Source organism: Phycodurus eques, chromosome 17 (assembly GCF_024500275.1).
Source record: "Phycodurus eques isolate BA_2022a chromosome 17, UOR_Pequ_1.1, whole genome shotgun sequence".
In the NCBI taxonomy this organism is placed as follows: domain Eukaryota; kingdom Metazoa; phylum Chordata; class Actinopteri; order Syngnathiformes; family Syngnathidae; genus Phycodurus; species Phycodurus eques.
Window position 1 is genome coordinate 12888054 of NC_084541.1, and position 18889 is coordinate 12906942.

The 18889-nt window shown below is 44.0% G+C and overlaps 2 protein-coding genes across 3 annotated transcripts; both read right to left on the reverse strand.

Moving 5' to 3' along the window:
• Window positions 1–197: 197 nt before the first annotated feature.
• rskrb (ribosomal protein S6 kinase related b) lies at window positions 198–9006 on the reverse strand. The gene is made up of 13 exons (XM_061702529.1): window positions 8809–9006; window positions 6545–6835; window positions 6383–6466; window positions 6046–6114; window positions 5859–5928; window positions 4187–4294; window positions 4021–4061; window positions 3496–3523; window positions 3223–3312; window positions 3063–3151; window positions 2835–2945; window positions 2645–2758; window positions 198–1556 (listed from the first exon to the last, which is right to left on the reverse strand). Exons 1-13 carry the CDS (start codon window positions 8830–8832, stop codon window positions 1386–1388), a joined length of 1290 nt encoding a protein of 429 aa, XP_061558513.1. The 5' UTR covers window positions 8833–9006; the 3' UTR covers window positions 198–1385.
• Window positions 9007–9312: 306 nt separating this feature from the next.
• cct8 (chaperonin containing TCP1, subunit 8 (theta)) lies at window positions 9313–18889 on the reverse strand. Of its 2 annotated transcripts, XM_061703194.1 has the most exons (16): window positions 18730–18889; window positions 15785–15875; window positions 15624–15703; window positions 15393–15542; window positions 15025–15205; window positions 14886–14947; window positions 14662–14799; window positions 13962–14140; window positions 13085–13151; window positions 12909–12996; window positions 12715–12830; window positions 12236–12307; window positions 11995–12159; window positions 10564–10683; window positions 10347–10466; window positions 9313–9563 (listed from the first exon to the last, which is right to left on the reverse strand). In XM_061703194.1, the coding sequence occupies exons 1-15, from the start codon at window positions 18835–18837 to the stop codon at window positions 10359–10361; spliced, it is 1725 nt and encodes a 574-aa protein (XP_061559178.1). In that variant the 5' UTR covers window positions 18838–18889; the 3' UTR covers window positions 9313–9563; window positions 10347–10358. The 2 variants fall into 2 exon arrangements, with proteins under 2 accessions (XP_061559178.1, XP_061559180.1); XM_061703196.1 differs by lacking the exon at window positions 10347–10466.

Sequence of the window (18889 nt, forward strand, 5' to 3'; positions counted from 1 at the left end):
TAAGGTACAAAAGGACGAAAAACAGCATTATTTTGTTTGTAAGAGACAGAATGTTTGTATTGGATGTCATTGTGCAGAACTGTATGTAATCTCTCGGCCAATGTGTCATAACTGTTACCGAATTAGGCAACGACTGTTTGGTGAGTCAACCTGCGTGTTGAAATGTCCTCCAATCAAATGTGACCAAAGCAGCACATTAAGACCATTTAATATTCAAAAAGACATGTAAACATCCAAATCATTCTTATAAATTGTATAAAGAGGATTTACATATATATAAATATATGTATAAATAAGCATTCCCATAACTAACGACATAAGTCAGGATCACTCGTGAGGCATTTGGGTACATTGGAACATACTGTATGGCGACAATAGAAAAAGCTCTGTATCCATCAAAACGCTGAGGTGAAGTTGTAATGTTTCTACAGTGGTACCAGTACATGTAAAGTCAATGTCATTCAGGAAAAAGGGTTTCTTTGCACAAGTGATTACACAAAAAAAATGGAACAGGGCGCATTGTCTTTAGCTAGATTGACCTTTCTGTGCACGATAACAGTTGTGGCATATTGGCAGGCAATGTTCAAGTCCATAAATGATAACATTTCTTGGTCTGCAAACACAAAAGGTGTAGAATGGTGCTCTTTCGGGGTAAAACAAATGTAGTGCTCAGTACATAAGGTATAGAAAGACTATAAAATATATCTTGTCAGTCCACACTTCAGCCATACTTGATGGCGTAGATGGAAAACTTCACAATTTAGTGTTGCCCGTTCATCAAGGGTATGTACTTCCGTTTTGTCAAAGCATGACCCTTAATTTCACACAAAAATGGCGTTTTCTGACCAAAATTGTTAAATTCCTAGTTAATTTTTTCTTGTGTCCTGCAACGGCTGTATACGTGCATGTTGATTGGTTCCACTAGTGCAACACAGTGACTTTCCGCATTTTGTATTCGGAACCCCCAATATATTTTTTCACAAGGATTCACGCATTTGCAAGAATTTGTAAGTTTTCAGGCATGTTGAGGCCTCCAAAAAGAAGATTAATTTACGGCTGATTTGGGCCAATTCCCTACTAGGGTTTATCAAAATAAGAGCCTTGGAATTTACTCTAAAATGTCCAACTAACTGTTCAGTTTTAGGCATGAGTCCTGGAGGTCCTTATGATTTTTTTTGCTGATCAGGTCCTCGATCCCATTCAGCACAGTACAGTGTGAAAGGGTAAACCTGACAGTGTGTGTAGTGGAAGGCCACAGTAAACAACTACATGTTTCTTCTTGACATGTGGCTATTTTAGGTATGGACCAGCCATTTAGTAAATGGAAACTTTGGAAAATCTGTACCGTACTGACACAAGCTGTCCTGTTTGGTGGCGTTTATACGTTAAACAAACACCTCCCTGCGTGGGCCCGCTTCCTGCTGCTGCACGTCGGGTGTGTATGGCGGGCTAAGTAATGAGTCGTATTCAAAGCCTTTGAGCGGCTGCAGTGACAGTGTGAGGCCTCGGCGGGCTTTGGCGGCGCGGTCGGGTCGCTCCCTCAGCTCCAGAATCACCTACGGAAAAGAGAGCCCAAATTGCAATGTATTGGAACACTTTGCAAAATCCATAAAGAAGCTTAAAATATTGTCATCACAATATATACGTGTATCGTGATATTCACTGTTCAGCATTCACAAATTTGCACATTCACAATTTATTTTCTACCTAGCCTCCCCGTGATTCAGTGAAAATCTCTGCCGTTCACCGTTTTTGTGCTCAGGCCAAAGCAATTAAGGTATTACTTGGGCGCCATTTGGTGAAATCTTGGTGTTGTCCGGTTTCATTCACTGATGGTGTCTGTTTGTTTTTTTGTCCGTGTTTGAGATGTCCTGTTTTGTTGACAGTCGTTGTGCCTAATTTCTCTACCATTTATTATTGTGTGAAAATGGCAAAAGCTAAGTTTACTGATTTATACAGTTTGTGTAAAGTGCTTTTGTTTGCGCATGTCACATCAGTTTGTCCAAGCATTTTATTTTGACTAGTATGCTAGCCAATATTATTGATGAGCCTGATGTGAAGGTGGTTTGTTTGTGTGGAATAATTTACGACTGAATACAGTAGTAAATTATGAACAGGGTTCATAATTGTGTACAAGCTAGAGGCATCATGTTGATGCTTTATGATCCCTCCCTTTTAAGTCCATTGCTGTCATCTTGTGGAATCTATACACAATTATAAACTGCTTTTGGGGTGTGGGTCAATATGACGTATTGTGAATGTTTTCCTTCCAGCATATTGCTTATCACGCAATTGCTGTATCGTGATACTGCCATTCTATGACACTGATATCACCATGTAGCTTAGATGCTTTTCTTACAATATATCTCGTATCACGAAATCCGTGTGTGAAACGACTATTTGCCGACATTGATATTCTGACATCATACATATTTTTACTCCAGTATTTCAATTACCACACAATCGCAATACGACCATTAAGCCAAAATGATATGACATAAGCTATCGCTGATGATTTTTTCCCCGCAATATATCAACTGTCGCGCAACATGATACTGGGCAAAATATTGCGATAATCCCATGAGCGATCCCCACCCCAACTGTGCAGTGAGACACTTAAGTCCTGTGTCTCTGATTTATTTACCTCCACAGGGTGGCGCTGCAGCAGGTTTTGGTCAAAACTGAGCCCACGGAAGAAGGTCTGGCGTTGGAAGCGATCCAGGGTGCGAAGTCGGCGGGCAGGCATTTTGCACAGCAGCTGGACAGACAAATTACATTATTGTGCAAATTATCCACAAGGAGGCACTTTGCTTTAACTGTCACTGTGCGCTCACCTCTGTGATGAGCATGGCCAGAGGGGGGCTCAGGATGAGGGGCATTTCGTAGGGGAAAGACCGCACCCTCCTCAGCATGCCGCAGTGGTCCGGCTCTGGAGGCAGGGGAAACTGAGGAGAAATTCATACTGTCCGTCAAGCGTCAGCGCCATGCTGAATAACTTTACAGTATGTGATGTCCAGCATGGAAACTCATTCTCTAGTCTGGAGTTTCCATGACAACGTCACCTTGCCGGTAGCCAATGAGAAGAGCAGGATTCCCAGTGACCACCAATCAGCAGAGTGGTTGTAGGGACCACCGCTCAGCACCTCGGGGGCTGCGAGGGCACAATAATGCCCTTAAATTCGTAATTCATGTGGTTAGATGATGCGCTGGAATGTTCCTCACCCATGTACTGGATAGTACCGCAGATGGTAAAAGCCCGCCCTCCTCGCTCCAGGCGGCGGGACAAACCAAAGTCGGCCAGGCGGAGGTGTCCTGGAACGCACCATTAATTGTTATGAATCATTTAAGCATACACAAATATTTTTTTCACGGTCCATCGCTGTCATTTGTATTGACGACGAGTATTGCGGGAATGTCAGGATGTCCTCTGGAAGGTTCTGGAACTGTACAAAACGGCACTTTTCTGCCCTCTGCTGGACAAACGTGTTGACTCACCGTTGTCTGTCAGCAGGATGTTCTCCATCTGGAACGAAATGAGACTTCTCTATAACGTACAGTATTTAACTATTAATCTTATAGTCTGAACTGTAGCATGCTGAGAGACATTTCTAATATTTTTGCCCATTATTGCAACTAAACGAGGTGGTCAAAACATTACAAACAGCTTTCAATATGACACAGCTGTACACCGCTGCAAGGAAGGCAGATACACACAAACAGACAATCAGGCCAAGTTTTAAGCATTTTTCCCTCCAGAGTCAGCGAAAGCCCGATTCTCTGATTTCTCTCAAATATTATCCTCATCGATTATCCTGTGGTGTGCTCAGTGTGATTTTTCTCCCAGATCTGTTCGGAAAATGGTCAGAGGCGACAATCGTAAACTTGCTTGATATTGACGCTCGCAAATCCTTGTGTGTGGACACCAAGTTAGGCCACTAACTTCGTGATTGTGACGTGAAACTGGACGATAGCACAACAAACGCGGCAAAAAGAACAGAACAAAGAATCTCCCTTTCGTACCTTCACGTCTCTGTGGATGATACCAAAGTCGTGAAGAAATCCTACAGGGAACAAAGAGGCCATATGAACAAACTTGCTCCAGATTTGCTATCTCGCCATGGGAACTGCCCTTTATCGTAATTAGACTCGTGTCTTTAATTATTGCAAACGTGACTCGTGAGCTCACCCAGCGCGCAGCCCAGCTCGGCGGCAAACACCCGCACCGTGTCCTCTGAGAAGAGTCCGATCATCTGCCAGTAGGTGTACAGGTCGCCGGTGCCGCAGTAGTCGCACACTACAAGGGAAAAGACGTACAGTCAGTAGACGCACACGTTAAATGTCGCTACTTTATGATGCACTGGGTGCAATACCAGCCAGCCTTCGCAACACTGATCATCTAATATTTTTGCCCATTACTACTTTATTCATTACTTGAATAAAGTTTGACAAAACTTTTTTTGTGACTCTATAGATTTAAGTTATGAGTTAAATTCGTTCCGTAACTACACTCACAACTCAAGTGATCTTTCCTTATTGAAATGCCTTTAATCCGTTAAAAGAAAAAAAAAATATATTTTTTAGGCAAGTGTTGTTTACCAAGGAAAATTGTACTCACAAATATTTTACTGTATAAAAACATACAGCTGTGACATATTTAAATAGAATGTTAACAATTAAACCGTTTTTGCCACATTTTTTGCTTCAATTCAATGGAAATTTTGCTGCCCGTTCTGGTGTGCGCGCCTTGGCCACCTAGGGGCAGCATAATAAAGACAGACATAACCATGGAGACGGTCACTTCACAATGTAAGCCCCAAGAATATTAGTCATTCTTCGCAGAGGATAAAGATAATATGCCCTTTGACTATTGTTATATTATCTGTCTATGTGTTGCCATTTGTGTTCCAATACCCTTTGCTTAAACTTTAAGCTGTGAAGGGTTATAACACTGCGACACTGATGCTATTCATTAGCCCATCTATGGGGTTTCTGATTATGTGTTAGCATTATCATATCTAACTCGTGTTTATAAAGGTCCCGTATTTTACCAATGCAACTTTTTCTACTATTCGGGATGTTATATTGGCTATATGGTTCCGCCTACCTCTCCACTCCAGAGCTGTCAACATAACATTCACGTGTGCTCTCACAAGTGGGTCTTCTAGACGGAGGCAACCAATCGGAGCAAAGAGGGCGGTCTTAGTCTTAGCCAAATATGGACAAAGCGGATACAAAACTGGGTCAAACAGAAGTAGCTGTCAGAGGGGCCTTTTTTGGAAACTTTTTTTCAATGAAATTGACACTTTTATACCAAGTCCATGTTATAGAGTCACTCTATGGAGGTCTAACTAGCCAAAATATGGGACCACCTACATCATACCCCATGTACGACAGAGCGTGGCGCAGACTTTTCTCTACTTTAGTTCGATTCGTACTCATTTCTGTTGTGCAAGGTGCCAGTTATCATGAATAACTGGCACATTATCGTGATCAGCTGCATACACACAGTTCGTGTGTGCATTATGGATGTGATGTCAAGCACAAAAGTGTAGGGAGTAGGAGAGTGGAGTGGGGGGTCGGGGGGTTCTCTGAAGTCCAGAGGGCCAGTGTGTGCTCTTTTTCACAGACTGGGGCAGGCAGCAAAACAAAGTAGGTCACACTTTCTGAGTCACTGAATGATTGGATAGGAGGGTAAAAAGGGTATAACCGGAAGCAGAGGAGGCAACACAGCACAATTTTCTGAGCCTTGGGATTGGGGGGGATTTTCGGTTTAGGAGGAGAGGATGTGTAAAGTGAGGTTGGAGTGGGGGGTCTTTGGGTGTGGGCTCAGGGGATTCACTGCTCTGTGGTTGACTCACTAATGTAGAGGTGACGTTGCGTCTGCCAACAGTCCTGCAGGTCATGGACAAACGGGTGGCGAATCTGACGCTGCGGGCAAAATTCAAAGAGTTGTGCCACGGATTGGCTCCAGGGGGAGTAGACGCGAAAAGTGGCGGGAAATTCAAACGTTTTTCTGCAATGAGTACTCACTAGAGAAGTACAAACCTGAACTATAACCTCTTCTTTAGATTGCTCCAGGACGCCCAGTCGGAGGATCTCAGACTTGGGTATCACCTAGGGACCAGCACAATGTTGTCACAAAACATTGATCATCATGTTACATCATTCGATTTTAAGTGTATCTTGCTTCTTTTTTTGTTATATCAAAGTTGAGCAAGATTCTTCTGTTTTGACATTTGACAGCTTAGAAAGTTAACATGCGTGTGTGTAAAATTGATTTCTGCGAAGCTTCGAGGCAGAGGTTTTGCTTTGACCTATTTCTGTAAAATAATTATTTCAGTTATTCAAACAATTGTTGCAGCCCTATTATTGTGAGACCCACCTTGACGGCGTATGTTCTCTGTTTGGTCCTGTCCTTCACTTTCAGGATGGGTCCAAAAGAGCCTTTGGCAATGTAACCTAACACCTGACATAGCAAGACACCATCAGAAACATCAACACAACCACACATCAGGCAGAGGTCAGAGTTGAAAAAGGTATTTACCTGAAAGTGTTCTTGTCCCGGCACGGTCCTGTGAGGGAACTCCGGTAGGAACATGGTGACGAAGCCGGGCAGACTCCACTCGGATCTCAGTTTGTCGGGGCTCACGCCCGCCAGCCTCAGGACGTGCTCGGGGATGTCAGGCGCCCTCCCTTGCAGCATGCGCTGCCGACCCAGGCGCAGGGCGGGCGGCGCCAGGCGGCACAGGGCGGCTGGCAGCGACAGGCTCATGCTGGACAAGAAGCCACGCCAGCCTGACGACAGGGGCTCATCCTTCCGCCCATCAACCGGCCTCTGGTGGAGGTTGGGAAGTCATTAAAGGAAGACTTATGTAGTTTTCCCCACAATTATAAACAGTTCCCAGCTGTCTTAATGACATGTCTGTGACATGCTTACATCAAAATACCACATGGATAAGAATTACAGACATATTTTTCATCATATTTCTTAAAATTGGCTCATTTTAGGGGCCAATCTGTCTCATGCAGTGCACCAAGCACATTGCATCATCACTGGTGGATGCAGTATTTCATCACCAAGCCACAGAATTACACTGTCAGTTAATGTAGCAGTGTGGCAGATGAATCTGCATACACAAATATCTGCCCGTCCCCACATCGACAACATAGCTAACAATAATGATGATGCTTATCTGTGTGAACACTGCAGCTCTGCTTGCCTTTTGGTTTTAACATAATAGTGCATCACATTGCAACCTTGGTGGAGAAACTCAGTGTGGGGGCTGGATTATCCAACTATAACAGTGGAGGGCTCGTTCACAGAATTATTCAGACAATTCCAGATTTACTTGGTTGTTTGAATTCACACTTGATGGCCCCAGCTATGTATATACAAACATTGTGACTGCACAAAAATGTGGGCGAATTTAAATGAAACTACCATTTTAAATCGACACATTAGGGCTGTACACGCCCCCTTCATTTTAACGCACAATCGAATGCTGTTATCTGTAAGGCTATATGAGCAATGTTTGTTTTTAATATGGTTTATGAAGCACGCATAGCATTGAATGTTCTGTTCTTTCTTGGAATTATCCATGGTTTACCTACTGAGGGTTGAATAGCTCAATAAAATCTCAGTGCCAGGTGGTGCACATCGGCTGTTGTAATGGATATTTTGAGCGACCAAAAAAAACAAAACAAAAAAACCTTTCGTTGATTGTTACAAGAGCGCCATAATCTTAAAATTTAGATTGATAGTAATTTATAATTACATTTGAAAAATGAAAAATTTACAATAAAAAATATTTTCCAAAGTTTCACAGAACCACAGCAGAAGACGTGGCTTTGGAGCCGCAGGTTGCAGACCACTGCACTAGTGATACATGGGCTCCCTCTAGTGGTATGTGAAAGAGTCATTGCCTAAGAAGTATAGTTCAGTTGTATTTAACTTTTTAGTGCAACGCTACAGAAGTGTATTGTATTCACTTGGATTAAAAAAAAAAAAAACTCCTGTTGGTTCTGAGCAATTTTTTTCTGAGTAATTCCCCCCGTTTTTCTGACTAGTTTTTTTTCCTAATGACTAATAACAATATCATCTACGGGACTCAAAGACAGGAGTGTCTCCCAGTGTCTTAAACCCATATAAAAATACAACTTGATCAAACTAATTAAGCCGGTTTCTTACTACGGAGTCCGCAGAGAGTCACTTGCAGTTCGCAGATAACTCCGAAAAAAAATAGTAAAACAGAAAAAAAAAAAAAATTGAGAAAAACGTTTTTTGTGTGTGTGTGTGTTATATTAAAGTTGAGCTGTGATATACTTTTTAGGAATAAAATCGGTTTCATTTTTGAGGAACACATAACAGCCCTTACTACGCTACTCTACTTTCATGATGCTGGTATTTCTCCAATGCTACAGTTGCATAAAAACTGCCTTTACAACGACACTAAGGCTCACTGTCGATTTGACAAAAGGTTTTGATCACTACCACACATCATAGTGAGAACTGGTTGAGGGGTAAGAAGATTCGAAAGATCTAATAAAGTGGTTTGTCACGTGACTGCTACATGCCTTTGGGCCATACAGACGTGCGGCTGTGTGTAACGGAGCGTGTAGGATGACATTATCGTGCCTCCTGTAGTCACATATCACAAACTATCGCCTTTCCAATGAGGAAAGTACCGCAAACTACCTTCGAAAACAAGTATTCGCGGGCCGAATGATCACCATGGAAACGGGAAGTCACTCAAATCACCAGCGTCATGCCCCCCCCCCCCCCTCCCTCCACACACACCCTCCGTTTACCTTCTTGCTGCCGTCGGCCCCCATCTGCGTGACAGCACACGCGCACGCGGCTCATCGGTGCCGACCGTCGCCCGCCTTCGGAACCTTCTCGAACCAAACCGTTTCCGTAAACCTAGCGAGGTTGGGGAACAAACGTCACTTTGTCTCGATAATCTACTAGGGAAAAAAAATAATAAAAATGGGGCGAACCGCCGTAATGAGTCAACATTAAAAAAGAAAAAAAAAAGGCGCGGGGGGGGGGGGGGGTTAATCCTGTGCGCGTGCGCTACATCCGCCTACAGGCTCGTTAGCCAATGGGAGCGCGGAAACCGTAAGACTGGTTTTAAGCACCGCCTACCAAATCAGGGCATTGGATGTAGAGGCAAAGTCAATTTCGATTATCGTCGATTTTGAATGCCGGAAGGGATACATTATTCAAAAGAAACGACAAATAATACATTATGTGCCGCACTAAAAATATCCCAGTACACGAACAGCGTGTAATCAAGTCACAATATAGCCATATTTGACAGCGCAAGTGCCTTTTATTTGCAAGGAAGAACATAAAACACTGCCGTCCCTCCACATTGTCGACTGTTGTAATAAGGACTTTCTACAAAATAAACCAAACTGCCTAGCTTTAAATAAACACGTTTTCAAAAAAAAATAAAATTAAAACAAATAAAAAGTGGGAGCTGGCTAGATCAGTCATCCTCGTCGAAGTCCTTCTTGCCCTGTGGAGGTTTGGGCCCACCCGCTGGTTTGGCCATGATGATCTGGGAAAAGGAGAGCAAACAGAACCACAAATCAGCGACGAATGGGCCAAGAGGAAGTGCCTTGAAGGAAGTCTGACGATTCGTTTGACGTATTGCTTTGCTCACTCTTGCCAAGACAATTTGTGAAATATTAAGCGGAAATTGTAATTTTCTCAACTGCAAAGAGTGCCAAGTGCTGAGACAAATATAAATCACGCTTTAAAAAAAAATATATATATATACATTTTTTTTTAAAGCCCTAAAATTATTCTTGGGTTGAACATTTGACGGCAGTAGTTTCCCTTTGATAGCCACCTGTAAATGTCATCTGTGTCAGGGGTGTCATTGTGAATCCCTTTTGAGGCAGAAAAGGAGACATTTCATGAATCAAGGAAATATTTGATTGGGTGAAGGGATCTATTACAGTGGAGGCCACTACTACTTGAGGAAATACACACACACGGTGCCTGTAAACGTTACCATGTAGCGTACATAAATTAAACTCACAGATGTTAATTAAGGAGGATTCATCAAAGTATGGCATAAAAAGAACGAAACTTGCTGGTGATGTGCAACAAACGTTATTGAACACACAATTTGAACAAACGAGGTGACCTTAAAAGAAACATGCGCATGCAATCACACCATCGCATTTGTTTTGAGTGAATCCATTCCGCAACAAACCTGTGACTTGCCTGTTTTATTATTTATTTTTTTTAAACACATTTACAAAAGTTAGTAGAGACGGGAAAGATTTCACCCGTGAGCAACAAAATGAAACCACAAACACGTTCCAGGACCTACTGACTACGCGGTTTAGTGGCGAGTTTCAAATTTATCGGGCTCCTCGTCCCAGTCGTCCTTGTCCCAGTGGCCCCTCTGCTTGGGAGCCTTGGGTCCCCCTGCGGCCTTAGCCATGATGATCTGGGTCGCACATGTACACACACATCTAAGCTAGCCTGCTAAACAAAAACCCTGTGGACCTGACGCAATTGACCAACGTCTGTGTCCTTTGTCATACCTGATCCACTCGCAGTACTGTGATGGCGGCGTTGGTGGCCAGTTTGATGCCCCAGTATTTGACCAGGTAAGGATCCAGGATGCCGGCCTCGGCCACGTCCTTCACTGAGGGGCCGTCTCCCTGGAAAATGACACATTATGTATGTACAGTCAGGAGCAGTAGTCAGATGGCTTTACCACCCCACCCCCCAAATCAAAGCATGCAAGAACATTTCAGACCTTTTTATTGTGGTCTTTAAATTAATAATAATAATACAAAATTAAAAAAAAGTGTTGGAAGGGCTGTCAAATAGTTCATATTTGCCAAAGAATATTAACTCATCTACTGTCAACCATTTTCAAAGCTGAGTTCCCCATATTGACAGTCGTTTTAGAGCATTTTGACTGATCTTTCAAGACCCACACAATATTTAGTGACAATAACACTAAACCGACCCAAAGAGTAGACATTTTTTTAATTTGAAAAATGTTTCTTCCGAGCTTTTTTTTTTTATTCTTTAGTAAATCAGCCTTAGAAAATGAGTCAGTTTCACAAAAAACAGCAGTTTCTGAGCAAAAATCCAAGAAAACTTTGCGATTAAAAAAACAAAAAACAAAAAAAACCACACATGCTGAGCAGAACAGTGGCTGATGCTAATATTTTATGCTTTTGTGACAAACTATAAAAACAACAAAAACAAAACAGAGAGGGCTTTGATGGCAAAATAAATGTAATTAGACACCTAAGAAATGCACCGTGAGCGCCCACTCACTGCATTGCTCAGGTGCGTCTGATTTACATGACGTTATTCACGCCATGAACTGCATCGTCATTTGTCACAATCGTGACACACACTTTCGACTATCTACCGCAGAACATACTGCACCATCTTTTTACCATGCATATACAAACTCTCTTTGAGTGTCACGTGCCTAAACTTGTCCAACTTCCAACGTGTTGTCATGTCTCTCTCCCTCATAATTGACGTGACAACCCAAGGCGCACCCTTATCTTTGTCTTTAACGCAAAAGATGCACTGATCTGAAACCTAAAGTCATGCAACGCTGTCATCTACTGGTGTCCATTTGTCATTACAGTTATGTAGAATCTTGATTTTCACAGACAAGCTGGGAAAGAAACTCTTACAGCCTACCCGTTGAAAAATGTACTTGACAAATATATTTGTCTGTGGGAGTAAACGGCTGGACTCCAGTAAACGAATATTAAACGTCTACAACAATGAATGACTTCATCTGTTCCTAAAAAGGCAATGCTTCGCAACACACTGGCACATTTTTTTCCCCTACAGACAACAAAAACCATTATAATTTTTTTTATGTTTGGCAAAATACAGCAGAACCTTGATTTAACGGACACGGAAGCAACAGACAGACAGCATTATTGTACCCAACATTGTCACAATCAAGACTTTTCTCTCATTTATTGGCCCACCTCAATATCGAAGCCTGCGTTCTTGTTGCCCTCGTGATGCGCAGAGTACATCTTAGAAATGAGCTCGTTGGCCTTCACGCCAGAGTTTTCCGCCAGGGCGCGCGGCAATGCCTCAAAGGCGTCGGCAAACTTTTTGATGGAGTACTGCTCCAAACCCGGGCAAGTCTTAACAACAAGGAAGAAGAATACAAAAATGTCACTTGAAGACTGTTTCAAAGCAGTTCCAAATGAATGTGAGTACCTCTCCAAAGGAAGTGATCCGCTTGGCCAGCTCGATCTCTGTGGCTCCCGCTCCGGGGACTAGACGGTTGTCCTGTAAACAGGGACACATTATGGAAAATTGACTTCTCAATGGCTTGTTTTGGACATAAATAGTTGGGTGTCTGGATTGCCTGCCCACCCAACGAGTGTGAAATTAAACAACCAAGTAAATATTTCGAGGTTGCAAGCCCGTCTGAATTTTGCCAAATCACTTCACAAATTTACATTATACTGCCCTCACTCCCTCAAAATGGGCTAAGCAATGTTAAAAAATAAAATAAATGTACAATTTTTTTTTTTTTTTTTTTTTAAAACAGGTGTTTGCGAAAATTCTTAACCATTGGGGTACTTTATCAAAAGCAGTTAACACATAGGAAATGTTTATGCGATTGTGAGTGAAAAAAAACATTACAAAGTTGAAAAGTAATAAATTATCCCCCTCCACATGACGCCACTCACCCTAACCAGGACCTTGAAGGTGTTTACTCCGTCGTCGATGGCACGCTCGATATCGTCCATCAGGTTGTCCGTGGAGCCTCGGATTAACACTGTGGAGATGGCGCCATCTTCTTTTTCTGATCCGTTAAAATAAATACTGCATTTAAAGTCAAGCTTCAATCACACGAGAAATTGACAGCGAGAAAAGGACGTACCGTGTTTGAAGACCACCACCTGAGTGTCACCAACCTCAGTCAGGGAAACGCTATCACAGTGACCCATCTCCTCAGGAGTAGGCCCAGTCTATGGTGTTTATTTTTAAAAAATAAATAAATTAAAAAAATACAAGTGTCATTTTTTACAAAAATGGACAAGATGAGGGCTAGCTCACCAGCCTCGGCAGAGCTACGGCTCCCACCGTCTTGCATAATCTCCTCAGGTCCCACTTGGAGTTCAGTCTAAAGAAGCACAAAGAACAAAATGCTTTGTTTTTATAAAACTTAAAATTTTTATAAAAACTTTACTACAAATATTTCCTTCAAATATTCATTTTAACATTGTCATGTAAATGAGGGGTCCCCCCCCCCCAACTTTAAACCCTCCGTTTTATTGCGAGGATGCGATGAGACAAGCATGCGCACACATTAAAAAAATGTTTTTATAAACTGTAAAAACATTGCAACTGAATTAAGTTACTTCATATTTCTTTAATATGTTTATTAGGGGCGGCACGGTGGATGACTGGTTAGAGCGTCAGCCTCACAGTTCTGAGGTGCGGGGTTCAATCCCTGCCCCCGCCTGTGTGGAGTTTGCATGTTCTCCCCGTGCCTGCGTGGGTTTTCTCCGGGCACTCCGGTTTCCTCCCACATCCCAAAAACATGCATAAATTGGAGACTCTAAATTGCCCGTAGGCATGACTGTGAGTGCGAATGGTTGTTTGTTTCTATGTGCCCTGCGATTGGCTGGCAACCAGTTCAGGGTGTACCCGGCCTCATGCCCGATGACAGCTGGGATAGGCTCCAGCATGCCCGCGACCCAAGTGAGGAGAAGCGGCTCAGAAAATGGATGGATGGATGGATCTCTTATGTTGTTGGTCACATTGACCCATTTTATAATGATTTAAAAAACATACTGACCTATTTTTAATACATGTATGCAGTAATTGTTTAACTTAAAAATAAATGATTTTATAATTTTTTTTAATGTTTTGTAATATTAATTTAATTCATTATAATGATCTATTTAATTGCATTTGATAACCACCTTACCTAACCACCATCAACTTGTACTTGTTGGCGTAGTGCAGCGCCATGTCAGCCACCTTGCCGCCTGTCACCACCACGTTGGCGCCTGCCTCCTTGATGGCCCTGACCTGGGTCTCCATCATGTCCTCCTCACCCTTGCTGAAGTCCATCAGCTCCTTGGCGTTGTTTATAAGCACCGTACCCTATGGGACAGCCCACAGTTAATCATTCCGAAGAGGGGAAATATGCTTCTTAAGTGGCAAAACATGATAGCGTTTGAACTGTTAAAAAAAACATATGGGGGTTAAAGTGCAGGATTTTAGTGTGCCCTGGTGGCTGAGGCGCACACACCAGACATAGCAGCACAATGTTCATTGAATTAAAGCAAGAAATCATGACACAAACTGTTTAATTCTTCATAATCTATTTGTGTTATTACTGTCTGCATGTTTTATAAAGTGTTATGCTGTAGAATGCAATTTCTCTCATTAAAAACAGTTCAAATATGTATGTTCGTGTTTTGGGTGGCTGGAACTAATTAATTGTATTTGCTAATGAATTTTCAACCAATTAATTCTATTTGCTTACATTTCAGTAGAGAAAGATGATTTGGGATACGAGTATTCGGAGGTGAAAGCACAACTGTACTTCCTATGGGAACAAATGAATCACGAACCAAAAGGAGGGGCCAATGAATCTCCCTTTCACTCTGCATCTCACTCACCTTGGTCTCAGTCACCATGCAGTCGAAGGGGCAGGAGAAGACTGCAATTTTGGCGTCTTTCGCCGACGTGATGTCTCCTTCGGCTTCCTTTTTGAACACCATACCATGCAGCACCGAGGATGCCGTCACACCACAACCCTGAGAAGGGGGAGGGAAATATCAGGAAGGCCTAAAAGAGAAAAAAAAAAATAAATCAATCAAGCCACACATTTCAGGATACTCACCAGAATCTTACACACGCGGACGTTATCCACGTTGAAACTGCCAGACTCTGGGAAGATTGACACTGAAACACAAAAGAAAAGGACATCGAAAGGGGGGAATCAAGTGATGTGACGTCAAGCGCGGTGCGCTGGTGCTTACCACAAGCCTGCGCGATGAGGTTGGACAAGAAGTCTTCGTTGCCGTACTGTTTGCTGGTGACCGCCGTGCAGATCAGCGCTGAGGCTTCCTTTATGTCATGGAGGTTCTTGGCTGAGGAGCACACGCACTCGGGCAGGAGTTCTAGCGCCTTTCGGCACGCCTTCTCGTAGCCTTCGATTACCTGCGGCCAAGCAGTGATCAATGTAGACAACCAGTACAGTGCTTCCGGAAAGCACTCACAACGCACGCTTTCACATTTTGTTATGTTACAGTCTTAAAATATACAATTCTTTATCCTTGGTGTATTTTGTCACAGATAGGTTTTGAAAAACAACTGAGAACCTTTAACATCATAAACGCAAATGAACCTCAGAAACGGAAAGGCCCATCCTTAGGAGCTCCTCAGCCAGTTCCAGCAGAGCGCCGGCGAACACCAGGACGAAGTTGGTGCCGTCACCCACCTCCTGCTCCTGCATGTGGGAGGCCATCACAATCATTTTGGCCGCAGGATGCTGCACCTAACAAGTTAAAACAAAGAGATTAGACTGAATCAATCGATGATGTCACTGAGATGGCAAGCTCAAATGCTGGTTGCCTACCTCCAGCTCTCTGAGGATGGTGGCAGCATCATTGGTGACAAACAGCTTCTCCAAGTGGTTGATAACCATTTTGTTCATGCCTAAAAGAGAAGCGACAGTGGCACTGAATATCCATTGATGGATTTTAGTGAAGAAAAAAAAAAATATTGCCGGGCACATACCATTGGGCCCGTAGGCAGAGCGTGTGGTCTGTGAAAGTTCCTTACAGGCTCGGATGTTGCGAAAGACTGCCTCTTCAAGACCTGAATAGTGCTGCAAAAGATGACATCATAGTTACTTATAATGAATACCTGTCGGGAACTTTTTTTATCAAAAGTACAAAGTTGGGGGCAAAGTTTTGTACTGTAGGCCGTGGCTTATTGAAATTGATCATTAATAGATATTTTGTGTGTGTGTGTTTTAAGACATTTGTCATCATACTGCTAATTTTAAAAAGTCGATTTTTTAATAGCACATTTTGAGAATTTGTTTTCTTGGAAAATACATATTTTCCCAATTTTTTGTTGAAAAAAAAAATTTCATATTCCAATTTTGCATTTTCCTGGAATGCGCCAAATGTTTCTAGAAATTATTATTTTTTTTTAATAACTTTTCCTGCTGGGAACGTCTGGCAGAATTCCCTGTCAGAAGGAGTTTTCAACTCCCACCTCCGGCAGAACTTCACCCACGTCTCGGGGGAGGTGGGCGACATTGAGTCCGAGTGGACCATGCCGAGGCGGCCGACCGGCGCTGTGGCCGCAAGGTAGTCGGTGCCTGTCGTGGCGGCAATCCCCGGACCAGTTGGTGGACACCAGCGGTGAGGGATGCCGTCAAGCTGAAGAAGGAGTCCTATTCAGGCCTTTTTGTACTGTGGGACTCCTGAAGCAGCTGATGGGTACTGAATGGCCAAGCAGAATGCGGCTTTGGTGGTTGCTGAGGCAGAAACTCGGGCGTGGGAGGAGTTCGGTGAGGCCATGGAAAATGACTTCTGGACAGCTTCGAGGAAATTCTGGTCCACCATCTGGCATCGCAGAAGAGGGAAGCAGTGCACCATCAACACTGTGTATAGTGGGGATGGGGCGCTGGTGACGTCGACTCTGGACATTGTGAATCGGTGGGGAGAATACTTCGAAGACCTCCTCAATTCCACCGACACGCCTTCCCATGAGGAAGAAGAGTCTGGGTTCTCTGAGGCGGGCTCTCCTATCTCTGGGGTTGAGGTCACAGAGGTGGTTAAAAAGTTCCTCAGTGGCAAGGCCCCGGGGGTGGATGAGATTCGCCCGGAGTTCCTAAAGGCTCTGGATGTAGTAGGGCTGTCCTGGTTGACACGCCTCTGCAACGGTGACATCTGGGACAGTGCCTCTGGATAGACAGACTGGGCTGGTGGTCCTCCTTTTTAAGAAGGGGGACCGGAGGATGTTTTCCAACTACACGGGGATCAGACTTCTCAGCCTCACTGGTAAGGTCTATTCAGGGGTGCTGGAGAGGAGGGTCCGTTGGGAAGTTGAATCTCGGATTCAGGAGCAGCAGTGTGGTCTTCGTCCTGGCCATGGAACAGTGGACCAGCTCTACACCCTTGGCAGGGTCCTCGAGGGTGCATGGGAGTTCACCCAACCAGTCTACATACGTTTTGTGGACTTGGAGAAGGCGTTCGACTGTGTCCCTCTTGCAGTCCTGTGGGGGGTGCTTCGGGAGTACGGGGTACCGAACCACCTGATACAGGCTGTTCGGTCCCTGTACAACCGGTGTCAGAGTTCGGTCCGCATTGCTGGCAGTAAGTCGGACTCTTTTCCAGTGAGGGTTGGACTCCGCCAAGGCTACCATTTGTCACCAATTCTGTTCATAACCTTTAAGGACAGAATTTCTAGGCACAGCCGAGGCGTAGAGGGGGTCCGGTTTGGCGGCCTCAGAATTGCATCTCTGCTTTTTGCAGATGTGGTTATGTTCGCTTCATCAGGGCGTGATCTCCAACTCTCACTGCAGTGGTTCGCAGCAGTGTGTGATGCGGCTGGGATGAGAATCAGCACCTCTAAATCTGAGACCATGGTCTTTAGTCGGGGATGAGATCCTTCCCCAAGTGGAGGAGTTCAAATATCTTGGGATCTTGTTCACGAGTGAGGGAAGAATGGAACGGTACATCGACAGGTGGGTAGGTGCAGCGTCTGCAGTGATGCAGACTTTGTATCGGTCTCCTGTGGTGAAGAAGGAGCTAAGCCGAAAGGCGAAGCTCTCGATTTACCGGTCGATCTACGTTCCCACCCTCACCTATGGTCACGAGCTGTGGGTCGTGACCGAAAGAACAAGATCCAGGATATAAGCGGCCGAAATGAGTTTCCTCCGCAGGGTGTCTGGGCTCTCCTTTAAAGGCAGGGTGAGAAGCTCGGTCATCCGGGAGGGGCTCAGAGTAGAGCCGCTGCTCCTCCACATCGAGAGGTGGCTGGGGTATCTGATTCGGATGCCTTCCCGACACCTCCCTGGTGAGGTGTTCCGGGCACGTCCCACCAGGAGGAGATCCCGGGGACGACCCAGGACACGGTAGAGACTAAGTCTCTTGGCTTGCCTGGGAACGCCTCAGGATCCCCTCGGAAGAGCTATAGGAAGTGGCTGGGGAGAGGGAAGTCCCTGCTGAGGCTGCTGCCCCGCGACCCTACCTCGGATAAGCGGAAGAATAACTTCCCATATTTTCCCAGTTAGTTAACAATACAATAAAAGTCTTTAAAAAATAAATACCCGTAATAATACGTGGATCTTATTTTACTTTAAAAGGTAACGTTAAAAAAAAAGGAAAAAAATGAGAATTACTTACTTCCCTTACCATTACCATCACTCATGACAGCTTGGCTAAACTGCTAGGCTGTCATATCATGACTAATATTTACAAATATGTCTACTCACTTTCATTTTACACAAAAGACAGTTAAAGCATGTAGACGAGGTCTAGATGTTAAAAGCTTCCCGGCTGCCTTCCAGAACTTTCTCTCTTCTCTCTCAGCATGTGAATGAAGCTACGTGCTAACGAGGCGGCTAATGCTAAGTAGCTAGCACGTTGGTTCACAACGAACCTCGAGGAGGGGGAAAAAAACAAAAAGCGGGCAAAGTCCAAAGTAACACTCAGATTTAAGCTCACCTTAGCGCCATCCTTTAACATTTGGGCAAAGCCCGGAGCTTTGGGAACGTGGAGGGCCATTGTTGATATATTTGCGGCGTCACAGTTCGGAGAGAGTTGCCGCAGCATGGACACTACAAAGCCGGAGAGAGCGACCGAGGAAGGGGCTGAGCTTACCCGG

What these genes read in the sequence shown, in the direction of transcription:
- rskrb (XM_061702529.1), bottom strand. Translation starts at nt 8,832, where the DNA reads ATGGGGGCCGACGGCAGCAAGAAG. An exon ending in GGGCCGACGGCAGCAAGAAG is followed by an intron (nt 6,836 to 8,808) that starts GTAAACGGAGGG and finishes AACCTCCACCAG; the next exon opens with AGGCCGGTTGATGGGCGGAA. An exon ending in CATCCTGCTGACAGACAACG is followed by an intron (nt 3,313 to 3,495) that starts GTGAGTCAACAC and finishes GGTGCGTTCCAG; the next exon opens with GACACCTCCGCCTGGCCGAC.
- cct8 (XM_061703194.1), bottom strand. Translation starts at nt 18,837, where the DNA reads ATGCTGCGGCAACTCTCTCCGAACTGTGACGCCGCAAATATATCAACA. An exon ending in CCATCCTCAGAGAGCTGGAG is followed by an intron (nt 15,543 to 15,623) that starts GTAGGCAACCAG and finishes TTAACTTGTTAG; the next exon opens with GTGCAGCATCCTGCGGCCAA. An exon ending in CCTCATCGCGCAGGCTTGTG is followed by an intron (nt 14,948 to 15,024) that starts GTAAGCACCAGC and finishes TTTGTGTTTCAG; the next exon opens with TGTCAATCTTCCCAGAGTCT.